The sequence below is a fragment of the Nicotiana tabacum genome, chromosome 8 (assembly GCF_000715075.1).
Source record: "Nicotiana tabacum cultivar K326 chromosome 8, ASM71507v2, whole genome shotgun sequence".
In the NCBI taxonomy this organism is placed as follows: Eukaryota; Viridiplantae; Streptophyta; class Magnoliopsida; order Solanales; family Solanaceae; genus Nicotiana; species Nicotiana tabacum.
In genome coordinates this window covers 43,398,368-43,420,291 of record NC_134087.1, presented here as the reverse complement: position 1 = coordinate 43,420,291, position 21,924 = coordinate 43,398,368, and the positions used below count along the sequence as shown (strand labels likewise).

At 37.7% G+C, this 21,924-nt stretch overlaps 3 protein-coding genes across 9 annotated transcripts; 2 read left to right on the top strand and 1 right to left on the bottom strand.

Annotated features, from left to right (window-relative positions):
* The first annotated feature begins 305 nt into the window (after window positions 1-305).
* On the top strand, window positions 306-1,609 carry LOC107800057 (putative sugar phosphate/phosphate translocator At4g32390). Its single transcript, XM_016623198.2, has one exon. The coding sequence runs from the start codon at window positions 452-454 to the stop codon at window positions 1,505-1,507; it is 1,056 nt and encodes a 351-aa protein (XP_016478684.1). The 5' UTR covers window positions 306-451; the 3' UTR covers window positions 1,508-1,609.
* A 1,610-nt stretch (window positions 1,610-3,219) lies between these two features.
* Window positions 3,220-5,947, bottom strand: LOC107800050 (pentatricopeptide repeat-containing protein At5g66520-like). The gene is made up of 2 exons (XM_075219216.1): window positions 3,734-5,947; window positions 3,220-3,583 (listed from the first exon to the last, which is right to left on the bottom strand). The coding sequence occupies exon 1, from the start codon at window positions 5,836-5,838 to the stop codon at window positions 4,030-4,032; it is 1,809 nt and encodes a 602-aa protein (XP_075075317.1). The 5' UTR covers window positions 5,839-5,947; the 3' UTR covers window positions 3,220-3,583; window positions 3,734-4,029.
* A 1,811-nt stretch (window positions 5,948-7,758) lies between these two features.
* LOC107800058 (uncharacterized) lies at window positions 7,759-21,855 on the top strand. 7 transcript variants are annotated; one of them, XM_016623202.2, is made up of 16 exons: window positions 7,793-7,985; window positions 8,309-8,409; window positions 8,550-8,654; window positions 9,386-9,522; window positions 9,609-9,745; window positions 10,316-10,458; window positions 10,657-10,736; window positions 11,745-12,002; window positions 12,440-12,550; window positions 12,790-12,912; window positions 13,216-13,337; window positions 13,421-13,490; window positions 14,765-14,857; window positions 15,044-15,171; window positions 19,047-19,188; window positions 21,171-21,855. In XM_016623202.2, exons 3-16 carry the CDS (start codon window positions 8,570-8,572, stop codon window positions 21,279-21,281), a joined length of 1,740 nt encoding a protein of 579 aa, XP_016478688.1. In that variant the 5' UTR covers window positions 7,793-7,985; window positions 8,309-8,409; window positions 8,550-8,569; the 3' UTR covers window positions 21,282-21,855. The 7 variants fall into 7 exon arrangements, with proteins under 7 accessions (XP_075075314.1, XP_016478685.1, XP_016478686.1 ...); XM_016623203.2 differs by having other exon boundaries at window positions 7,862-7,985; window positions 8,344-8,409; XM_016623199.2 differs by lacking the exon at window positions 8,550-8,654 and having other exon boundaries at window positions 7,764-7,985; window positions 8,344-8,409.
* The last annotated feature ends 69 nt before the right edge of the window (window positions 21,856-21,924 follow it).

The following is a 21,924-nucleotide window of genomic DNA, read 5'->3' as shown; positions in this document are numbered from 1 at the left end:
AGTTGTACTTTTTAACTGTCATTCCTACCTTTTCTTTCCGAGATAAAGATCACTTTACTGTATAATATTAATTTTACTAGAAGAAATAAACTCAGAACTACAAGGTATACTATGGTCCCCAATTCCTAGTAAACATCGAAGTATTAGTTCAAAAAACACGTGTAATTTTTTAAAAATAGAAAAGACTTTTACAGACTCAATGTAATAATGTAATGTAGCATATAGCTATCTTGGTAATTGTTTTTAAGTATCCTAAATCCTAATTCTATTAAATAACATTTACCGTAATTAGAATTGAACTCGAAGAGCAAAACAAGACTTCTACATAAAATCTAAGTCCTTCACTTTTTCCCCATCTTCTCAAACTCTATACACAGCCCAAATCTCTCTGTTAACTCTCACCACCCTCCTCTTTTTCCCACCACCACCTCCTCCGCCGTCAACCGCCACCATGACGGGCAAAGGTGGCGCCACCCTCTCCGGCGGAGTAATGAAGAAGATAATTGTTTCCTACACCTACTTAGGAATCTGGATCCTCCTCTCTTCCTCTGTAATTGTATACAACAAATACATTCTTGACAAAAAACTCTACAACTGGCCTTTCCCTATTTCCCTTACAATGATTCACATGGCCTTTTGTTCATCACTAGCTTTCTTCCTCGTACGTATCCTTAACTTTGTCGAACCTGTAACCTTGTCCCGCCACGTGTACTTTACATGCGTACTCCCCATTGGTGCACTTTACTCTCTGTCCCTCTGGCTCTCAAATTCTGCTTATATTTACCTCTCTGTTTCGTTCATCCAAATGCTCAAAGCCCTTATGCCAGTTGCTGTTTACACGATTGGAATCTTATTTAAAAAAGATACTTTCAAGAATTCAACTATGTGTAACATGCTGGCTATTTCAGTTGGTATTGCTATTGCTGCTTATGGTGAAGCAAAATATGATTCTTGGGGTGTTTTGCTTCAGTTGCTAGCTGTTTTGGTTGAAGCAACTAGGTTGGTTATGGTCCAAATCTTGTTGAATTCAAAGGGAATTAGTTTTAACCCTATAGCTACTTTATACTATGTTGCTCCTAGTTGTTTGGTTTTCTTGTCAATTCCTTGGATATTTGTGGAGCTTCCAATTTTGAGAGCAAGTAACTCTTTCAAATTTGATTTTGTGATATTTGGTAGTAATTCATTGTGTGCATTTGCATTGAACTTGGCTGTATTCTTGGTAGTGGGAAAGACTTCAGCTTTGACAATGAATATTGGTGGAGTGGTTAAAGATTGGCTGCTAATTGCATTTTCTTGGTCAGTGATTAAGGATACTGTAACTCCAGTGAACTTGATTGGGTATGGATTAGCATTCTTGGGAGTTGCTTATTATAATCATCAGAAATTGCAAGCATTGAAAGCAAATGAAGTAGAGAAGAAGTCTCAGCAAGAAGATGAGGAAAGTGGGATATTGTTAACAGAGAGAGAACAGAGTGGATCAGGAAAAAAGGGTGATTCACAGGACTGATTTGAAGGTTTTGTTTGAAGAATTTGGTTTTATTGACAAAAGGGTATGAAGTTATTAACTTAGTTTTGCATAGCATGAAATAGTATTTTTTTTTTTTTGGGGGGGGGGATGGCTTTTGCTCTTGGATGGATGGATCTTGGTTTTTAGGTATGTTGGCTGGATGATCTGTTACTGTTTTTTGATAAATTAACTTTTCTTTTTTCATATATAGGATTTTTGGGATATTCAAAGGTCTTAGCAGCTTTGACTGCAAATTAAATTCATATATTATGGTTAGTGTTAATATTTTAGATAGCTCAATAGCTGTTTCTATATTCTGCTACAAGATTTTCATTTTTCCTCTTCCTCCCCTCTGTATGCGTGCTAGCTATTTTTGTTCTCTGGTTCTAGCTGCAAAGGCAAGTAACGATGCAGTGTTTGAGTGGAGCCTTTAGGGGAAATAGCAAGTTATGTAATGAGAGGCAACTTGAATTCAACAAGTTATTCCCCTTTTTCCTCTTTGGATTAGGTACAGTTGAGGTAGCAGACCTCTGTAAATGCAGATGAGAACATTTTTTTTAGTCTGTGGTTAATCAAACCTTACTAGCCCGACTAACTTAGATATGATGTTTGCTAAGTTAAGAGAAGTTCTACTATTAGAGAAATTATTATTTTTGTTGATATTTTTATTTTTATATAATATTGGAATGACACAGATTTATATGAAGCGACATGAACAAAGAATGAAGCCAGATCCCAATTTGCATATTCTAAAATGTATATTGTGTCACACTTGGATGTCCCAAGTGATATACAGAGTTAGCTTGCTTTGTTCTGCATATTCTAATTTCAATTTGTTACCCGAGGTGGTCTTCTCTCTCTAGTGGATTGAGTTCATATTGATGCCATTTGCAATTTCAGATCTGTTCTTGCAACCTATTGAGATAGTTTTCTGCTGCACGTTAAAGTTTTGAAGAAAGAGGAAATCCGCCATAAGTTCATGGGAATCTTACCTTTATGGGGATACTTTTATCGTTTTCCTCTGTTAACACACTTTAATGCAGTTGAAGTGATGATTCTTGCATTAAAGTTAAAACTTTAAGCCACAAATATTGCCAACTTTTACACCGAAGTTTACAACTTCTTTTTTTTGCTGAATTTACTACCTTAGTCACTTATTGTTTGTGAACAATTGAAGTAACACGGCATTGTGGAGTCTAGTCCATCTTATGACTTGACTGGGTATCTGCAATGTGATTGATGGACGGTTAACTTTGATAATCAAATGTTTTTATTGGATCCTAGTAACTTGATGCAACATAGAATGATCCAAACTGGGGTTTCTTCGACAATTACACTTGTAAAAAAAATAATATTATCTTGTTGGAGTAGCCCAATGTACATTATACAAAGAAGACTATTCTCGTCACTTTCCTTTCTCTATTCTATCCTTTTTCTCGGATTTGACTTAATTGAGTAAACTGTAGTATGTGCTTTTAACAAATATAATGCATCTTTCTTTTAATTTTAAAGAAAATATGAGATTTTACTGAAGTTATAGACGATAAGCTAATTCAGTATCTGCTGCATAACCATCAAGTTAGGGCAGTGGATTGAACGTGGAAGAAAGAAATGTATGTCAGCCAATGGCACCTATTTTATTGGTCCTACTTTTTTAAACATGGAAAAAGAAATCGTATTTGTTGTATATCACGATCTTAAATCATTTCCAATGCAAGAATGTACAGCTTTGATAGTCATTTACTTCATCAAACAAACTAGAATGGTTTAGGTCATATCATGTGTTTACAGAAAACCGAGGATCAAGTTCCTGAATTTTCTTCTGTTACGATTTAGGAATCAAAAGCATTTCCAAATACAACATCTCACAGCACAAAGCATCTTTTTGAGGGGCAGCGCAATGACAAAGCTCCTGCTTTGGCAGGGTCCGAACAACATCGAGTCTATTACAGTTTATTACGTGCAATCTTACCTTATATTTCTGTAAGAGGCTGTTTCCACGGCTTGAACCAGTGACATCCTGATCACATGACACCAACTCTTATTGTTGCGCCAAGTTCCCCCTTCTCAAAGCATCTTTATGAATTAAGATAAATTTATTACGTATACTTCAAATATTGTTATGGGCATTTTTTTGTTTTATCAATTGTAAACGGCTCATGCATTCATCACTTTTGCTCAGGATTGATGTCATGCCACAATTCAAAGACAACCAATTGAGCATACCTGCCTTCATGACGAAGTTTAAGGAAGCCAACCATGCCATCGTTACGTGTTCCACCCAAACAATGCCTCCACGTAGAGATACAACGGAACTCACAGGTGAAGCAAAGAAGATAATGTCCCCCAGGTTCTCTGGATTTTAGACGTCCCAAAATATCTTCTTTTATAGCATGATACTTCTAGTTCCGGCGTTTATGCAAGAAGATCATGCATATTGGATAAGCCGCTCAGCTATCAATGCTCATGGCAAAGAAACTCCTGACTTGCCAGGACTGCTATTGAACGTCATGTACATAACGCTACCAGAAGTCTTTACATGAGCAAATCCCATCTATAAAGCGGTGAAATCGGTTCCTGTCCCTGACCAATATTTCTCGCTTGTAAGTCTTCGAAATGAATTTAGTCGCAGAGTGGCAATCTTCACAGACTCGTAAGTTTTTCACAATTCGGATAGGAGTTCCGGGAGGTGTCTTCATAAGGGCAAATGCAATAGCAAGCTTTTCGCTATGCCTATTTAAAGCACCCTCTTTATCTTCTTCATCAATATCAAGTAGCACTTCTGATGTTGAAGCAATATATCCAGCTCTGCTAATCTCCTTCCCAATATCATCCACCATCTGAAAAATAATCTTGTACTCGCTATGACTTTTATCTCCTGCCACAAATTCATAGATTTCATTGTACAGCTCAATCATAGTGCTCCCTGGAACCTTTCTCATTCCCTTTTTCACCATAACTTCCCTAATCATGGTCTTCTTCTCCCAAGAAAACATTTTTGCATAAATGTTAGAAAGTAGTACGTAATTAGAGTCATGCGTAGGTTCATGTTTTATCAACTCTTTTGTTATTTTTTCACCAAGCTTCAGTTCACCATGAGCACGACAAGCAGTAATAAGTGTTCTCCAAATTACTGGGTTTGGTTTAATGGGCATTCTCTGAACAAAATCCAATGCTTCTTGAACAAGTCCAGCTCTGCATAACAGATCAACCATGCATCCATAGTGTTCTATCTTTGGTGAAATCCCGAATTCCTTTGTCATCGAATAAAAGTATCCCTTACCTTGCTCAACTAAACCCGAATGGCTACAGGCAGTAAGCAACCCAATAAAGGAAACATCATCAGGTACAACCCCATCTTTCTTCATCTCCTCAAATAATGAAACAGCCTCAGCTCCCCGGCCATGCATCGCCATACCATCTATTACAGAAGTCCAAGAAACAATATTCCTTTGACTCATGCTCCTGAACAAACTCAAAGCTTTATCAACATCACCACATTTCGCAAACATGTCAATTAAAGCATTCCAAAGAACAGCACTCTTCGGAACGTTCTCCCTCTTTATATATGCCTCGAGCCACTTCCCTAGCTCAAGTGCACCCAAGTCCGTACACGCAGACAACAAACAAACCATCGTAACTTCATCGGGTGCTACCCTAGCAACCTGCATTTCTCTAAACAACTCTACAGCCTCACTAGACAAACCCCATCTCACATAACCACCTATCATAGCACTCCACCCTACTGAATTCCATTTAGGCATTTCATCAAACATCTTCCGCCCGTACTCAATCCCACCACCACAACTACAGTACATGTGAACCATAGTATTCAAAACATGAGAATCATCATGAAACCCAAGTTTCACCACTGACCCATGAACAATGTGGCCTAATTTCAACTCACCAATACCAGCACAAGCCTTAAGAACAAAAGGGTACGTAAATTTATTAGGCCAAATACCATAACTTAACATTTTACCATACAAACACAAAGCATTATGCTTTAAATCACTAGTTACAGCGTAACTTCTGATAATGGTGTTGAAAAGAAAGACATCAAAGAAATGGGGTTCGACATATGGGGAGAAAATAAATGATGAAGCATAGGTAATGGCGTTGAGGTCAGAGGAAATGGAGGTGAATTTAGTGAGGACAAGTGGGTTATTTTGTAGGCCCAATTTGAAGATATGGGATTGGAGTTGAAGGAATTTTGGAAGAGAATTGCAGAGTTGGAGGAGAGATAAGCAGTTTTGCTCTGCTGCTCGTTTCTTGCTGATGGGTTTGTGAAGTGAACCGAATAGCTTTGTTTTGGAGGGCAAATGATTCATCTAGTTAGATGTCATCAATGGCGAGAAACGCTAATAGGAGTATATGATTTTGTGTCTTTCGCTAATAGGAGTATATTATTTTTATCATTCTTTCGTAACAAAAGTTTGTAGGCAGAGATAATAAATAAGAATATGAACTGAATGAATGATATATAAATGACACTCTTTCTTTTGCGTGTTATGCATTATTATTGTTAATACATACACCATTATTTTACAATACAAGTTCGTTTGTATACGAGAAAATAATCATGAAGTATGCTTGACTAATGTTTTCATAATACATCACTAATGCAAATATTGAATAATTAATACAAGGTTTAGTTTTTGGAATAAAACTTGTGATTATTTGGTTTCCCATATGCGTTTACGCATCACTTTTAAAAAAACAATGAAAGTATAACTATATTAAAAGCACGAATGCCCTTAGCGAAATGTCGTTCGCCTTTTTTGCCCTTCGTAAGTATATTTTATGTTGGATAAAATTGTAATATGTAAATATAAACCAAATTTTTGAAATTGAACCAGGAATTAATGTCAATTCTGACTTAGAATTCTTTTACCAAAATTGTGCCAAACACGTAATAAGTGGGTAACTTTAATCAATATGGCTAACAAATAGTATCCAAGCAATTACGCTCACTTTAGATTTAGGATTCTTCTTCCAAAATTTGCGCAACAATTAATGCTCTAGAACTAGGATTCTTTTACTAAAATTTCTGTATAGTATCACTTTATACAGAACATGTTGCTAGACGAGACTAACAACTTTGGATGGTTGTTACCGATTGTATTGTATTCTACTGTTACTTTAAATACGATGTTTGTTTTAATTGATACTTAAATTTTATAGTATCATATCGTTAAATCCGTCGTTACGTAACGATGGAATATATAGTATAGTTATTATACTACAATATATTTGTATGATGAAGCACGTACCGAAATAAACTGAAGTAAGAACCACTCACCCGAATTCCTAAAACTGATTAATGTTTATCAGTTTTAGGAAGACACAATTTTTCAATAAGTTTTATTTTATAACGCAAACACATATTTTGGATATTATTCATATAATTCTAAAAAAATTATTATTATTGACACATAATACAAGCGCACGCGCGTACCCAAAGACTAGTGTATTACTAAATACAAGGGGTCGTTTGGTAGGGTGTGTAAGAATAATGTTGAATAAGGTATATAAGTAATACAAAATTAGTAATGCATGAGTTAGTAATGCAAGTATTAGCTACACAGAGATTATTTCTTATCCATTTGTTTTGGTGTGGTGTATTAAAAATTAAAATGCATTGCATAATTTTTAAGAAAATTAGTTATTTATAAAAATGCCCTCCATATTCTTTAGCTTTAAGGGACTTTAAGGATAGTTTTATCTTTAACCATGCTAATGCAAGTGTTAATACCTTTGATATTGCTAAGTTTGCTATGCATTAGCTATACATAGGATAATACCAAACAGGGAGTATAACTAATGCTTGTATTAGTTATACATAAATTAAAAAAATGTACCAAACAAGGTATTGCTAATACACATAGCTAAATGCATGCATTATTTTCTCTAATGCACCCTACCAAACGACCTCATAATTTATGCATAGATTTACAATTTACTTTTATGTTGGATAAAATAAAAATAAAACGAACATTACTAATTTAAAATGATAAAATTACTTCTCTAATTTTGACAATATATCTCCAAACCTTTAATAAGAAAATTTGTAGTATTATTGTTGTATTACTATAAATAAATTATACATATTAAAATGTAAGAAGTGCGGAGTGGTGATTATTGATTAATGAAGTGAAATTCGTATATTAAGCATTTGTATTACCAAAAGTAGAAACTAGCTAATGTGATTGAATAGACAAAAACGATTGGACCCTCGTATGGCCACGTCTGTCCTTTTCTTTCCTCTCTTCTCTACTACGCATTTGGCGCACTTTTCTAACGAACCTCATTCTCCACACGCTGCTTCTCCGTTTCGTGCAAATGAGAAAGCTTTCTGTTTTTCTTTCTCTTGGATTGTCTCACAGATCCTCCAAATTCCGCAGCAGCAGCAGCAGCAGCAGTAATAATAATGCTCTTCGCTTTTACTGCAATTCCCCTTCTCCCTCCAACAATCCTGGTCAGTCCCTTCCCCTAATTCTTTCTTCTTTCTTTCCATTTTCTAGTGAATAAGCTTTGAATTCAGGTGTCTGTGTAACAATTATTGATGATTTATAGGATCTGATGAGAATTGGACCAAAAGTTTGTTGTAGGATTATTTAAAGTTACATACTGTAATTAAATGAAATCTACTACTTTTTCATCAATCTAATGTGAGTTCACTTCACTTCCAATCAAATTGAGCTAGAGCTGGGGAAAGATAAATCGGTATATTTTAGGGTGTAAGAGGGAAATTCACTTGCTTTTCTTAGCCAATTCCCATTTTTATGTCACGAATATTAGGCTTTTTTGAAAAACATTATGACGGTGGTGTCTAGGCCAGTTTGCGGCGCAACTCGACTACTCCACTAGGTACCTACTAGGCCAACCAGCACAGCTACCAGGTAACTCTCCTCACCTTGTGTATTTATGCTTCCCCACTTCACTGACCACTAGGCCACATCCTTGTGTGCCACCTAGATTAGGTTTATATAATGCGCCTACACGTGTTCTCGAAATTATGACTCATTGCTTTAAACCTCAGCTTATCATTGAACGTTGGAGATGCTAATGCTTGAGAGTATGGAGTTCCATTCACAAGTCACTAGCAGAAAGCTCAGTTCTCTATGTGAACAAGGCAGTTTTCATGGTTGGATTGCGTCTTCCTTTTCTCTTTTCCCTCCCTATCATACCTTGACAAAACCGTGAATGAAGTTCTTAGAAGTTAGAACACTAAGATTGTGGACGTGCAATGCTTGAGGAAGTTGAAAACTCTTAAAATTTTATTCTTGGTTAAAATTTGAGTGTGAATTGGATCTGCTCCTCCAGTTAGCTTCAGCTATCTATTTAGCTTTTCCCCCTTTAAGTTGATGAATAGTTAACGGAATGCCATTATAAGTTATACCTTGACAAATGACACATTGGTATTTTGCTTAACAACTAGAAAAACCCAGCACAAGACATTAACACTTTTAGCTATTATTTGGCAAGTGTAACGTCTATAAGTATCTTGTGCATAGATTCCTTATATTGCCAAATAAATGATAAGAGAAATCTAGAACATATTGCTCTTCCTGATAAAATATTTCATACTATATTTCCTGCTGAAATATTTTGGTCAAGTCTATAACCGCTTCTTTTTCTCGATTATTACTCATAGCAACTACTATGTTCGAAGCAAGATTCATCTAATTCATATTACATGTATGCATAATGAGAATTGTGGAGACTTGAGTCTGAACTGTGCTCCATGTTGATATTTAATGAATACATGACTAAATAGAAAAAAAACTGTGCGCCAGTTTGGCTGGTTGCTTTACTCTTCTCGTCGATCTTTCTTACTTGTTCTATATTTCAAAGTAATGCTGCTCCCTTTTTCAGGACTACTTGCACATTATAGGAGTCTTGTTGATCAGGGGAAACTGCAGCATGATCCTTACCAGGAAAAAGTTGCTTCTGAACTAGAAAATCTTCTTGGAAGGTTGGTGCAATATGAAAAGGACATGGAGGAATATCATGTGAGTTTTATATAGTGATAACAAACTTAATTGAAGTCATCGATTCAGTGTCGTCCTAAGGCTTTGTTTTTTATTTCCATTTTTAGGCAAAACTTGCACAGTGGGAGGATAATAGGGAAAATCAGAGGCGTAAGCTTCTTACGGAGGAAGCTGAGGCCAAACAACAAGGTGCATTTACACCAATAAACAAATCTCGCAATATTTTCCAAAGGTGGATGTCTCGGTGAGTGTGCATTTTCAACATTCTTATGGAAATGCTTTCCATGCAATAGTTTTTGTTGGTCATAGTTTCTTCACTTTAAATAAAGCAGGTTTGTTTTTCTAAACAAAGTGAGAGAAATTGTTTTGGTTCTCAAAGAGATCCATCAAGGAATTAAAGGGATAAGGTGATCTTACTTCTTGATACTTCGAATGCATTGATTGGTGGTTTATCACATTCTCTTTTCTAATTGAGTTGGTCCAGTTTATTTTTTTAGACTGTTTATTGTGTAATGAATTTCCTTGTTGCATATATCCTATTCAAAAGAAATAACAATGTTTACACATTCATCACTCATATATACCATCATTGTGGTCCTTCAAGTTATTCTTTTAAAAGAAATTTAAACTTTTGGTGGAGGAAGAGCATTGTGAAAGATATGGACAATGTATGTATCTGAGTGATTTAACAGAATTTTTACTAATTTAAAGAATAAAAAAAAGAAAGTATGTCACTGCCATTAGTATAAAGTAAAAATTCATTTCCTTCTTCTTCACTGTCAGTGGTTTAATTACCATTATCTTTTTGACTCAGGAAAGCTGAAGATGTAGAAGAGGGAGTCGGGAAATGGGTTTCATATCTTAATCGCGAGAAGAAGTTAGACTCACTAGTCGGTCGCCGTCCTGCTGCTCCTCCAGCCCCAAAAGGACTATACCTATATGGCAATGTTGGGAGTGGTACAATTGCTTCCTGTTTATATATGTTGCATGGTAGTTCATACATGCTGTACAAATTCGTCTCATCCTCATTTTCCATTATGATGAACATTTGCCACCAGTAAATGTTTTAGGTGTTAGCTTCTATTCACGATCAGTATCAGCCATGTTTTACTTGCAGACATAAGTAAATCTGACTATATATTGGACATCATGTAGGGAAGACAATGCTTATGGATATGTTTTATAAGGCCAGTGATGGAATTGTGAAACATCGAAGAAGGTTTCACTTTCACGAGGCGAGTGCTTGTTTGGATTTATATTTTGACTTGATTTGTCACATTCTACACATCAATCAATCAATTGATCAACTACTCATCAAACCAAATTAGTTGGGGCCGGCTATATGAGCCCTATCGTTCCACGCTCTCAGGGCCATTTCATCCAAATACTTGTCAGGTTCAATATATGCTATGAGAAACTTTCATCTCAGTTTTCTAAAACATTTTAGTCTGTCTTATCCTGAATTGCACTTCCTCACTAGTGTCTATAAGCAAAATTTCACAGGTCAAGCTTGACAACTTGCAACGCAAGACTAACTGTCTATCCAAAAACCACAGGTAGATGACATGTAGTTGACCGACATTGTTTTGATGCGAAAAGAAAATAACTGGTAGTTGTCTGATGCTGATAACAAATAGCTGCTTAATAGGAAAATCTCCTAGATCTTTATGTGAGGTGGTGCAGTAATAATCAGCAAGAAAAGTACATTTGTCTGGGAAGGATGAATGAGTAAGAGTTCGATGTGATATGAGGTAAAGCATATTGGAGTTGACGCATGAAACATTAAAACCCTTTTGGTACCTGCATGGGCTACTGGATTTGTATATATCTTCTGGTCCACCACGTTGCTTCTGTAATGAAATTATCTTAAGAGTCATAAAAGATCTTGATTTTTCAATCATTGTTGCTGGCATGAAGTTGGTCGGCATAATATGGGCCACGCTAGTATGGGTTCCTGAAGCAAAAGAATCATCTGGTCTATATCTGATTACTCTCGAGTCTCGAGTAGTTCGCCAAGTTCTCTCTGTTTTCAAGAAACATCAGGATTGAAACCTGTATGAAGCATGCTTATTGAATGGCCAAAGCATTATGTGTGGGTTTTTCTATATGTACTCATGTTAATCTGCCTATGTCATGCACTTCAATACTTGAAATGGTCAAACAATCCAATCACTCTGCTCTGTGATCACAAGAGTTGTCATCTACTGTACTTACTGATTTTTTCCAAATGTTGCAATTGCCAGGCTATGCTTGAAATTAATGAACATATGCATAAAATTTGGAAGACTCAGATGGAACAAAAGTCTCTGCAGTCAAGTATTTCTGGTTGGGTCATGAATCTTCCTTTTGATTCAAAAGTTAAAGAATGGATAGCTGCTGAAGAAAGATATAAGCAAGAGGTGCAGATGAAAAACATTCTTTTGGACGTAGCTGACAAGTTTCTTGTTAACCAGGCAGGTCGTAGGAGAGGTGCTAGCATCCTTTGCTTTGATGAAATACAGGTAAACATGGTTAGATTTTGTTTACCGGAACTTTTCTGACCTTACCACCACACATTATATTGTTACTGAACTTAAAGTACGAGAAACGAACTAGGTTTTTGCCAACTTCACATCTTCAGGAGCTGCCGTTATGATTTTTATCAGATACAGTCGATCCAAAGAAAAGAATAAGAAGTTAGCTACAGTAAACCTCAGCTTCAGTATTATATTTTGTCTCATTCAATCTGTTTTTGTTATTGTTAAAAATACACCATCCAGTATATCTGGAAGTCTGCATTATTTGCTAGAGCCGTCTCAATCTTCTTCTCTATTTATTTTGTGGAATTACAACATTAAGTTGGCAATACTTTTGAAAAAGTTGTAGCAACCTATTTATGCTGGGGTCATGTGTTGCAAAATGAATCAGACTGAAGATTACCTTTTTTGTGTGGTGACAGACAGTTGATGTTTTTGCTATTGTGGCATTATCTGGAATTCTTAGTAGATTGTTGAGTACTGGAACTGTTCTGGTGGCAACCAGTAATCGTGCTCCAACGGATTTAAACCAGGTGCATTTAAAGTATTTCTTCTGGAAAAGCAACGCAGTATTCTTTTTCACTCTCAAAAAGTATTCCATTTGCATTTTCTAACTCGCCTCGCGTGATTTTGTTGCAAGTTTTGACTTGGAACTTGGAAGATGAATATAATGGCAGTCTCTGATTCAAAGTGCTTGAAACATTGTTATATTACTTGTGACTTTTTGTTTTTTGATAAAAGTATTTATTTGTGACATTTCTTTGTTATTCAGGATGGTATGCAAAAGGAGATCTTTCAGAAGCTACTAAAAAACCTTGAGAAGCATTGTGAAACAGTTCTAATAGGAAGTGAAGTTGATTATCGCCGCCTTATTGCTCAGAGATCTATAGACCAGGCAAGATTTAATGAAATTTACCTGTTTCTATTCCCTAATTATCAAACTCGATATGATATATTTGCGATTTGTCTCCTGTCTAATCTGATAAATAAATCCAATTGTAAAAAGTAAAAGCAAGCCTCTCTCTTGTCACCCTTAAGAAGCCACATGTCTCCAAGGTTGGGGAGTAGGACTTATGAGAAGAAACATGAAGAATTTAGTGTAAACCAATGCCAAATCTACCAAAAAAAGGCTGAACGATTAAGATTGATCTAATATAACTTTGTACATCATGGATTACTAAGGGAGACTAATTTGCAGGTCCACTACATTTGGCCTCTTAATAGCAACACTAAACGAGAATTTGAGGATATTTGGAATAAGATCAGTAAAGAGGCCAGAGGAAGCATCACTTCACAGACTATTCCTGTGATGTTTGGAAGGTATTTTTAATTAACCCTTGATCTTTTCCAAGTCAGAAAGAGCCCTTGAATCTGTCATATCATAATCCTTTGCTTTCTATCAGAATATTGGAAGTTCCTGAGAGCTGCAATGGGGTGGCACGGTTCACCTTTGAATATCTCTGTGGTCGGCCGGTACTATGCTCTTGTCAGTCAGAATTTTCCTTTCTTTTCTCTGTATAACTTGCTTATACTGGAGAAAAAACGAACTGTGAATTAGAGAGATTTATTCTTATCTATTTATTTGTGCTTTTTCCATTTCTCTTCATGGTTAATACACTCTTATTTATATCAGTCAGATATAAGCACTTGTCAAGCTTCTTGACTTCCATTTGAATATTGAAATAAGATCTGGGTTAGCCATTTGATATTACAGTCTGTCATGTAAGTAGGAGTGGACGCCTTATTCCATCTTAAAAAAATATTTATGAATCAAAATTTACTTGTATTCTACTTATATAATGTGATGAGCTTTTAATTATACTGTAACTTAAGCTAGCTTGTGGTGACATGAATTGTGATTAAATTTTTTAATCCATGTGATTAAGATATTCGTGAAATTCATTGAAAATTGTTTCACGCGTAACGATAACATTCCCTGCTAAAGCTCCATATATTATTATACAGATCTATTCCGTTTTTGACTGCATTTGAAAAAATTAATCTTAATTTAAGTTAGTAATTTGACAGATGAACTGAAAACACATAAGAGCCAGCTTAGGCTCTACTCAGCTGGGTTTGGTGCCTGGACCCGCAGATAAGCAAGCAGCTTACTGAGTAAATGATCTACGGATTTGTCAAAAATAATAACCATGGCCTGGACAAGATTAAAAGAATAGGTGCAAAAGAAGCCAAATTTTAAGCAAATTAGATGTTCTTACAAAAAAATAAAGGATAAGAGGACACTGAACTATCTATACTGCTGTACTCGATTACCGATGTTACTGACTGTAGAACTTGTCATTTCTTTTCTGGAGGCTTTTGGCTCGTCTTTCAGGTTTTTGGTGGATACCCTAATCATTAATTCTGGGCTGGATAGAGGATTCAACTTGTTTTTAACCTCTGATTATGTCTATAGTTAGCTGTAGAGTTCTGGAAGTTTGCTTTCATATGCTTTGACGGTTTTCGTGTAATTCCATTTAACCTGGACTTAAACAACTCTAGAACTATAGAGGAGACAAAAAGTCGCGCCAATAAATAGAAGTTCAGTGATGTCCTAGATCTAAGGCCGTTTAAATTTAGATAAAGTATGGTAGTAGTCAGCTTGACCTTGAATTTGTATTTCATGTTGCATTTCTGTTTTGCCAAAATTTTTTCACCTCTTCGTCAATGAACAAGAACAAGACTGTATCTTTAACTTTGACCTCGTAACGGAGTGCTTATTTAACCTAATGTGTGGACATTTTCAGCTTGGAGCAGCAGATTACATTGCAGTGGCTAAAAACTATCACACTGTTTTCATTTCTGATATTCCTAGTATGAGCATGCGTATCCGTGACAAGGTAACATCTTCAATATTCTATCTGTAAACATGCTAACTAATGTAAAACAGATTAAGATCTTAGTGCTATTTCTTTTTGAGATATTAGTACTTCTACGGTCATGCTTCTGTGTGTGGGTGGGTGGGTGGGGGGGGGGGGGGGGCTATTTTTGATGTTAGTGTTGGATACAATTTTTCTACTTCTCAGGCAAGAAGGTTTATCACCCTCATCGATGAATTGTACAATCATCATTGCTGCCTATATTGCGCTGCTGACTCTTCAGTAGAGGATCTATTTCAAGGAACAGAAGAAGGAACACTTTTTGATTTGGAAAGGTGTGTTATATTGCTTTACAGTTTTACTCTCCTATATCTTCTGGTCTGCTAAGATGGTGGCCTAATTTGTTATCTTGTATACCTTTTGTTATGTATGTTTTTGCATCACTAGATAGAATGGTCATTCTGTTGCGGTGAGAAATTATATATCCTAGATAATGTTAATCAACAACAACAACAACAACAATAGCGTGTATGCAGACCTTACCCCTACCTTGTGAAGATAGAGAGGTTGTTTCCAATAGACCCTCGGCGCAGGAAAGCATAAGCACCACATTAATGAAAAGACAGACGAGAAGAGACAATACCAAGAAGCCATGTAAAAGCAGCATAGAAAACAACAAGATATTAAGATGACCAAAATGAAAAAAGCCGACAGGTAGTCATAAAAACCTAATACCAACAAAATGCGAGAGTGCGTGCTAATATTACCAGTATGAACAATTTAGACCACCTACCCTACTACCCTAATCCTTGGCCTCCATACCTTCCTATCAAGGGTCATGTCCTCGGTCAACTGAAGCTTCGCCATGTCGTGCCTAATCACCTCTCCCCACTTCTTCTTCGGCCTACCTCTACCTCTCCGTAGATCCTCCAATGTCAACCTCTCACGCCTCCTCACTGGGGTGTCTGTGTTTCTCCTCCTCACATGTCTAAACACCTAAGCTTCGCTTCTCGCATCTTGTCCTCAATAGGGGCCACACCCACCTTGTCGCGAATAACCTCATTTCTAATCCTATCTAACTTGGTGTGCCCGCACATTTATCTCAACATTCTCATCTCTGCTACCTTCATTTCTGGACGTGGGCGCTCTTAACTGGCCAACACTCGGCCCCATACAACATAGTCGGTCTGACCACCACTCTGTAGAACTTACCTTTATGTTTTGGTAGCACCTTTTTGTCACACAAAACACCGGATTCGAGTCTCCATTTCATCCATCCCGCCCTCAATACGATGTTTGACATTTTCATCAATCTCCCTATCCTCCTTTATAATAGACCTAAGGTACTTAAAACTTCACTTCCTAGGGATGACTTGCGAGTCTAGCCTCACCTCCCCTTCCCCTCCCTGAGTCTCACCACTGAACTTACACTCCAAGTATTCTGTCTTGGTCCCGCTCAATTTGAAACCTTTAAATTCTAGGGCCTGCCTCCACACCTCTAACCTCGCGTCACACCGCCTCACGTCTCGTCAATCAATACAATATTATCTGCAAATAACATTGCACAATCGCACCTCCCCCTTGGATGTGGCGCGTCAGTATGCCTATCGCCACGACAAACAAAAAAGGGCGGAATGTCCACCCCTGGTGCAACCCCATCATGACCGGAAAATGGTCTGAGTCCTCTCCCACTGTCCTCACTCGGGTCTTTACTCCATCATACATGTCCTTAATCACCCTAATGTAGGCAACAAGTACACCTCTAGCCTCCAAACATCTCCACAAAACCTCCCTCGGGACTTTATCGTACGCCTTTTCTAAGTCGATGAACACCATATGCAAGTCCCTCTTTCTCTCCCTATACTGCTCCATCAATCTCCTAACAAGGTGAATGACCTCTGTAGTTGAACGCCCCGGCATAAACCCGAACTGGTTCTCTAAAATAGACACACTTCTCCTCACCCTTAGCGCTGCCACCCTCTCTCAAACTTTCATAGTATGGTTAAGCAGCTTGATACCCTGATAGTTTCTGTAAAAATAGCAAGGGCTAGCTAGTTTTCGGACTGATCATTCAAAAATAGCCAGCGTTTGCAAAGTCATTGAAAAATAGCCACTATTTTGCTGCAACACAGAAAATTCCAGCATAATTTCGGTGCACCTGTGTATGAACTTCCAACATATTATGCTGGAACTCCAACACGCGAAAAGTTCCAGTATAATATACTGGAGATTGGAGCACCGGTCCTCCAATCTCCCGTATATTATGCTGGACCGGTATATTATACTAGAGTATTTTTCCGGATTTTGAACAATATTTTCGTTCAGATTTATCTTTACATGAAAAATGGTTAAGTTTCGATTACTTTTGAAACTGTTGCTATTTTTGAATGACCACTTGTAAATCTGACTATTTTTTAATTTCTCCCACAGTTTCACCCTTGTTTTTTTATAAAGGAACCATCGTGCTCCACCTCCGTTCTTCGGGCATCTTCTCGTTCTAAAAATGACATTAAATAACCTAGTGAGCCACACCAAGCCCGCTTTGCCCGCACTCTTCCAAAACTCCATTGCGATTTCATCTTGCCCGGTCACTTTGCCCCTGCTCATCTTACGCATGGCCCCCTCAACCTCCTCAACTCTGAGAGAGTTCCAAATCACCCAGTACAATACCCAATGTTACAACGACTCTCAGAAAGTTCCAAATCACCCAGTACAATGTTCCTGTCCCCCTCCTTGTTCAAGAGACTATAGAAGTAGGTCTTCCATTTCCGACGGATAAGCCCCTCATCTAACAAAACTCTAACTTCTTCGTCATTGATGCATTTTCACTTGGTCCAAGTCACGAGCCTCCATTCCCTCGCCTTGGCTAACCTGAATAACCTTTTATACCCACCTCGGCCCTCGAGTTCTTCATTCAAACGACCAAAAGTTGCAGTCTTGGTCGCGGTAAATGCTAATCTCGCCTCCTTCTTAGCCAACTTATACCGCTCCCTATTCCCTCTCTTCTCCTCCTCGTTTACACTTTCCACTAGCTTCAAATACGCCGCTTTCTTGGTTTCCACTTTTCCTTGCACCTCTCTATTCCACTACCAGTTTTCTGTTTGACCATCATAGTAGCCCTTCGAGATCCCTACTACCTCTCTAGCAGCTTCCTTAATGCACAACACAGTTGTGGTCCACATAGCGCTTGCATCCCCACTACTCCTCCAAGCCCCCATAGTCAGCAACTTAACCCGCAACTCCTGCACTTTGGCTTCCGTCAAGGCTCCCCACTTGATCCTAGGTTGGCTATACACCGCCCTCTTCTTCCTCTTCCTTGTGATCTCAAGGTCCATGACCAGGAGCCTATGAAGGGTCGTGAGGTTCTCACTTGGGATGACCTTCCAATCCGTGCAAAGACCTCTATCGAACTTCTTGCAGAGTATATAATCAATTTGGGTCTTGGCCACCGAACTCCGGAAGGTGACCAAGTGTTCCACCTTATTCGGAAAACTCGAGTTTGCTATCACCAAATCAAACGCTCTAGCAAAGTCCAGCAAAGAAGTTCCTCCTCTGTTTTTATCTCCAAAACCGAAGCCACATCATACCCCCCAGACGTGGCTCCAATATGGCCATTGAAATCTCCTCCTATGAAAAGCTTCTCGGTATGCAGGATACCACGCACCATCTCATCCAAATCCTCCCAGAAACGCCTCTTGACTTCCTCATCTAAGCCTGCTTGGGGTGCGTACGCACTGATTATGTTCCAAGTAGAACCTCCAACAAAGTGTCGAAATTCTTATACATCTGTTATTGCACGTATCTCCATTTGCGCCCATGTCTAATTGCCTTGTTGTTGTTGCTGTCTATTTATTGCTTCATTTTCACTTCTTTTGAGCCGAGGGTCTTCTCGAAAACAACCTCTCTACCGTCATAAGGTAGGGTTAAGGTTTGCGTACACTTTACCCTCCCCAGACCCCACTTGTGGGATTTCACTGGGTTTGTTGTTGTTGATACAACTATATTTAGGATCTCTCCATGCATGAGTTGATTCAAGAAACATTCTAGGCAGCTGCATTACACCATGCAGATTGCGGATGCACCAACACTAAACACTAAAAAGCAGTTACCTAGGGTATTTCGATGTAGTTCCATTACAATTTACAGGAATAAATTTTAAGATTTAGTAAAAGGATTCAGTTCAATTGAGGTCAGCGTGCTATTTGTCCAGTTTCCAGTTTGAGACAGAGATGGAAGGTACGAAGCTCCGGCGAGATGTTTTAGCTGAAGGCAGTGTTAGTTCAGGAGGTGCTCCATCTGGCATTACTTCCATGCTATCTGGTCAAGAGGAGAAGTTTGCATTTCGACGAGCTGTAAGTGATTTTCATTGATATGCCTCTATTTTCTTATCCAGTTGATTCTCGGCCTCAGTTTCTTCAGCTGTCAGCCTCAATTAGGAGAAAGTTTATAGGGACAATTGTGAACATCTGATTGTTGAGGAAATAGAACTTGGAAAAAGTTTCTCACATTGCATGTCATGTCGGACAAAGCTCTTGGGTTTAACCCTTAACCCTTCTGAAACTTCCTGGATTTCTCCTTATAAATTTTGTTGTAGTTGGATTTTCAGCCTTGGATACATCATTCGTTTTACTTGTTCAAAAGGAAAAGAAATGCAGTTGATAACTAGCACTCCATAATGCTGGTTGCTTATCGGCATATGATTAGAGTACTACTTTTTTTTTTTTTTTTAAACTTTTCTTCTTTTCCTACTGATGATGAAAACTTTGCAACTGTGCTCTGAGGTGCTATTATTGCATCACTTCATTGTCTACTGGGGATTCAAGCTATTATCCAATACTATCATAGCCTGGTAATTGCTTGATCGTCTTATCAGAAAAAAGTAATTTGTTAGTAGCACAGGAGGTGAAGAGGGAAATTGGAAAAGAAAAGTGGAGGTCGTGAACTGAGTTCACCAAGTCGGTAGGACTACAGGAGCATTGGCCTATGTCTAGTTTATATTTTTTAAAACAATGAAAATCTGTGTGGAATTCCCTTCTGAAAATGCACCTAACAAAGGATATTGCGATCTCTGACAAATTGTCGCAACCATTTCACGAGTGATGAAAGATATTACACTGTAGATTGTCCAGACTCCCTTTGAGAAACAAACTAGTTCCCAACTCTTTAAATACCCCTCCAAACTCTGTTAACACCTCTCGATCTGAAAAGAGCACGCATCACCAGTTCAACCTTCTCTGTTATTCCTTATGATTTCAAACAGAGTAATAATGATGGCTAGTGCTTGAATGGCGTGATTTGAGAGTCTTGTGAGCCCTTTAGGGGAGTCCATTTGTCAAGCCTCTTGGAATTAATGCTTTTCGAACACCCAAGGAGAATCTAATTAGCAACTCTCTTGGTAGTCCTCTTCACCACATGGTCCCGAAAGTTATAGAACAAGGTTTACCCCCTAAGGATACTCCGTATAAGGAAAAGGAAAATTGTGATACGACCAGCAATAGAACCTCAGGACTTATGACTATTATTGTCACCGTCTGGTTGGTTGGCAGCTTGGCTGCTTTCTGATTGTTTTCGAGCCACAAACAACCTCAAAGACATTTGGAAGGGAAGAGGATTAGCGGAGCTCTTCGCATAAACAAGTAGAGAACAGTAGCATCAACAATAGAAACTTTGACTCAGATGTAAAACCAGCAACCTATTACTCTTCTCTGCCCGCGAAAGTGCTCCACTTGATACATCCACCACCCAAAAAAAACAAGAATGAGACAACTTAGGGGTGTGCATTATCGTGTTAACTGAAAGAAATGACCAAAACTGGAATTTTTAGTTTCCTGTTTACCATCTTTAGATGGTGGAAGTTCTTTAGGCATTTCGAAGTTGTAAATAACTCCATTGGCATCTCTCTTGATCTTTTTCATAGTTTAGCGTTCCTCTTCATCCTTTACATTTCAATAGTTTGAAAAAAAAGCTGATACAACAGTTTACTGTTCCCAGTTTACCATGTGAAATAGATAGGCCTAAATGGAGTCCAAAAAATAAATAAAAGTTTACAGCAGATCCGAAGTGAAAAAATAAATGCAAGATCCAAACTGAGAAAAAGAAACAAACTGAATTAATCACAGTTCAGTTTGGTTTGCGTGGTTACAAAGCATAAAATGGAAAAATTCAAACTGAAATAGCACAAATATAAGTAAAACACCAAATACAGGATTTTAGACAGCTATACTGTTTATTACCAGTTTCCGATTTTATCGTGTACGACATGTCTGTTAATTGGTATTGCTTTTCTTCATACATGATGAGACATTTTGTTGAATGGAAGATTCTTTTTTTGCAGGTCTCCCGCTTGATTGAGATGCAGACGCCTTTATACCTTGAAGCAGTTCAGCATTTCCATCCTTATTTTGATTCTTCGCACAGAGAGTTTGAAACATTTAGTGCCAATTAAGGACGATGGTCTATGTGAAGAGGTGTATGTATAAGATATTTGTTGACGATTCTTTTCCACCCTTCCAATTGTCTTGTTCCTAGTTCTCTTTTTGGGACAAGACAGGCTTTTCTAGGAGAAAAGAAGAGAAAATAAAAAGGAAGCGAGGGGTGGCATAAACATAGGATAGTCCTGTGAGGTTTCTCATGATTAAAGACGATGTATTAGACAAAATGGCTCTAGTTATCTTGTTTCAGATTGCAAAGTTAATTTCTTGGTTAGCTAGATCAATAAGAAAGGAAATGTTTTGTCTTTTGGCATTTAGCCATCGATTCCAGTTCCTCCTCCTCTGCAGTATGAAGAGAAAGGAATTAAAAAACTGGAAAAATGAGAAGCCTTTTGAGCTTAGTGCTTTCAGTTTGCAGCATTTTCAAAGTTTGAAAGGTAATCTAACAAGGTGCTTATTGTGGTCAGTTAAGTTTTGAGACATTACACATTTGTGTCTTCTTATTCTCCTCTATGTGTGTGTATGTGTGTAAAGACTTCTCAATGGAAACGAGTTTTATAGTATCTTAAGTCAGATTAACTTTTCACATATATCTGTGTGATTCTCTCTTTTCAGCTACTACAAGAAGTTGAGATGCTGAATTGGAGAGTGTGTGCT

What these genes read in the sequence shown, in the direction of transcription:
- LOC107800057 (XM_016623198.2), top strand. Translation starts at nt 452, where the DNA reads ATGACGGGCAAAGGTGGCGCCACCCTCTCCGGCGGAGTAATGAAGAAG.
- LOC107800050 (XM_075219216.1), bottom strand. Translation starts at nt 5,838, where the DNA reads ATGAATCATTTGCCCTCCAAAACAAAGCTATTCGGTTCACTTCACAAA.
- LOC107800058 (XM_016623199.2), top strand. Translation starts at nt 7,850, where the DNA reads ATGAGAAAGCTTTCTGTTTTTCTTTCTCTTGGATTGTCTCACAGATCC. An exon ending in AATATCTCTGTGGTCGGCCG is followed by an intron (nt 13,491 to 14,764) that starts GTACTATGCTCT and finishes GGACATTTTCAG; the next exon opens with CTTGGAGCAGCAGATTACAT. An exon ending in AGTTTGCATTTCGACGAGCT is followed by an intron (nt 19,189 to 21,170) that starts GTAAGTGATTTT and finishes CTTTTTTTGCAG; the next exon opens with GTCTCCCGCTTGATTGAGAT.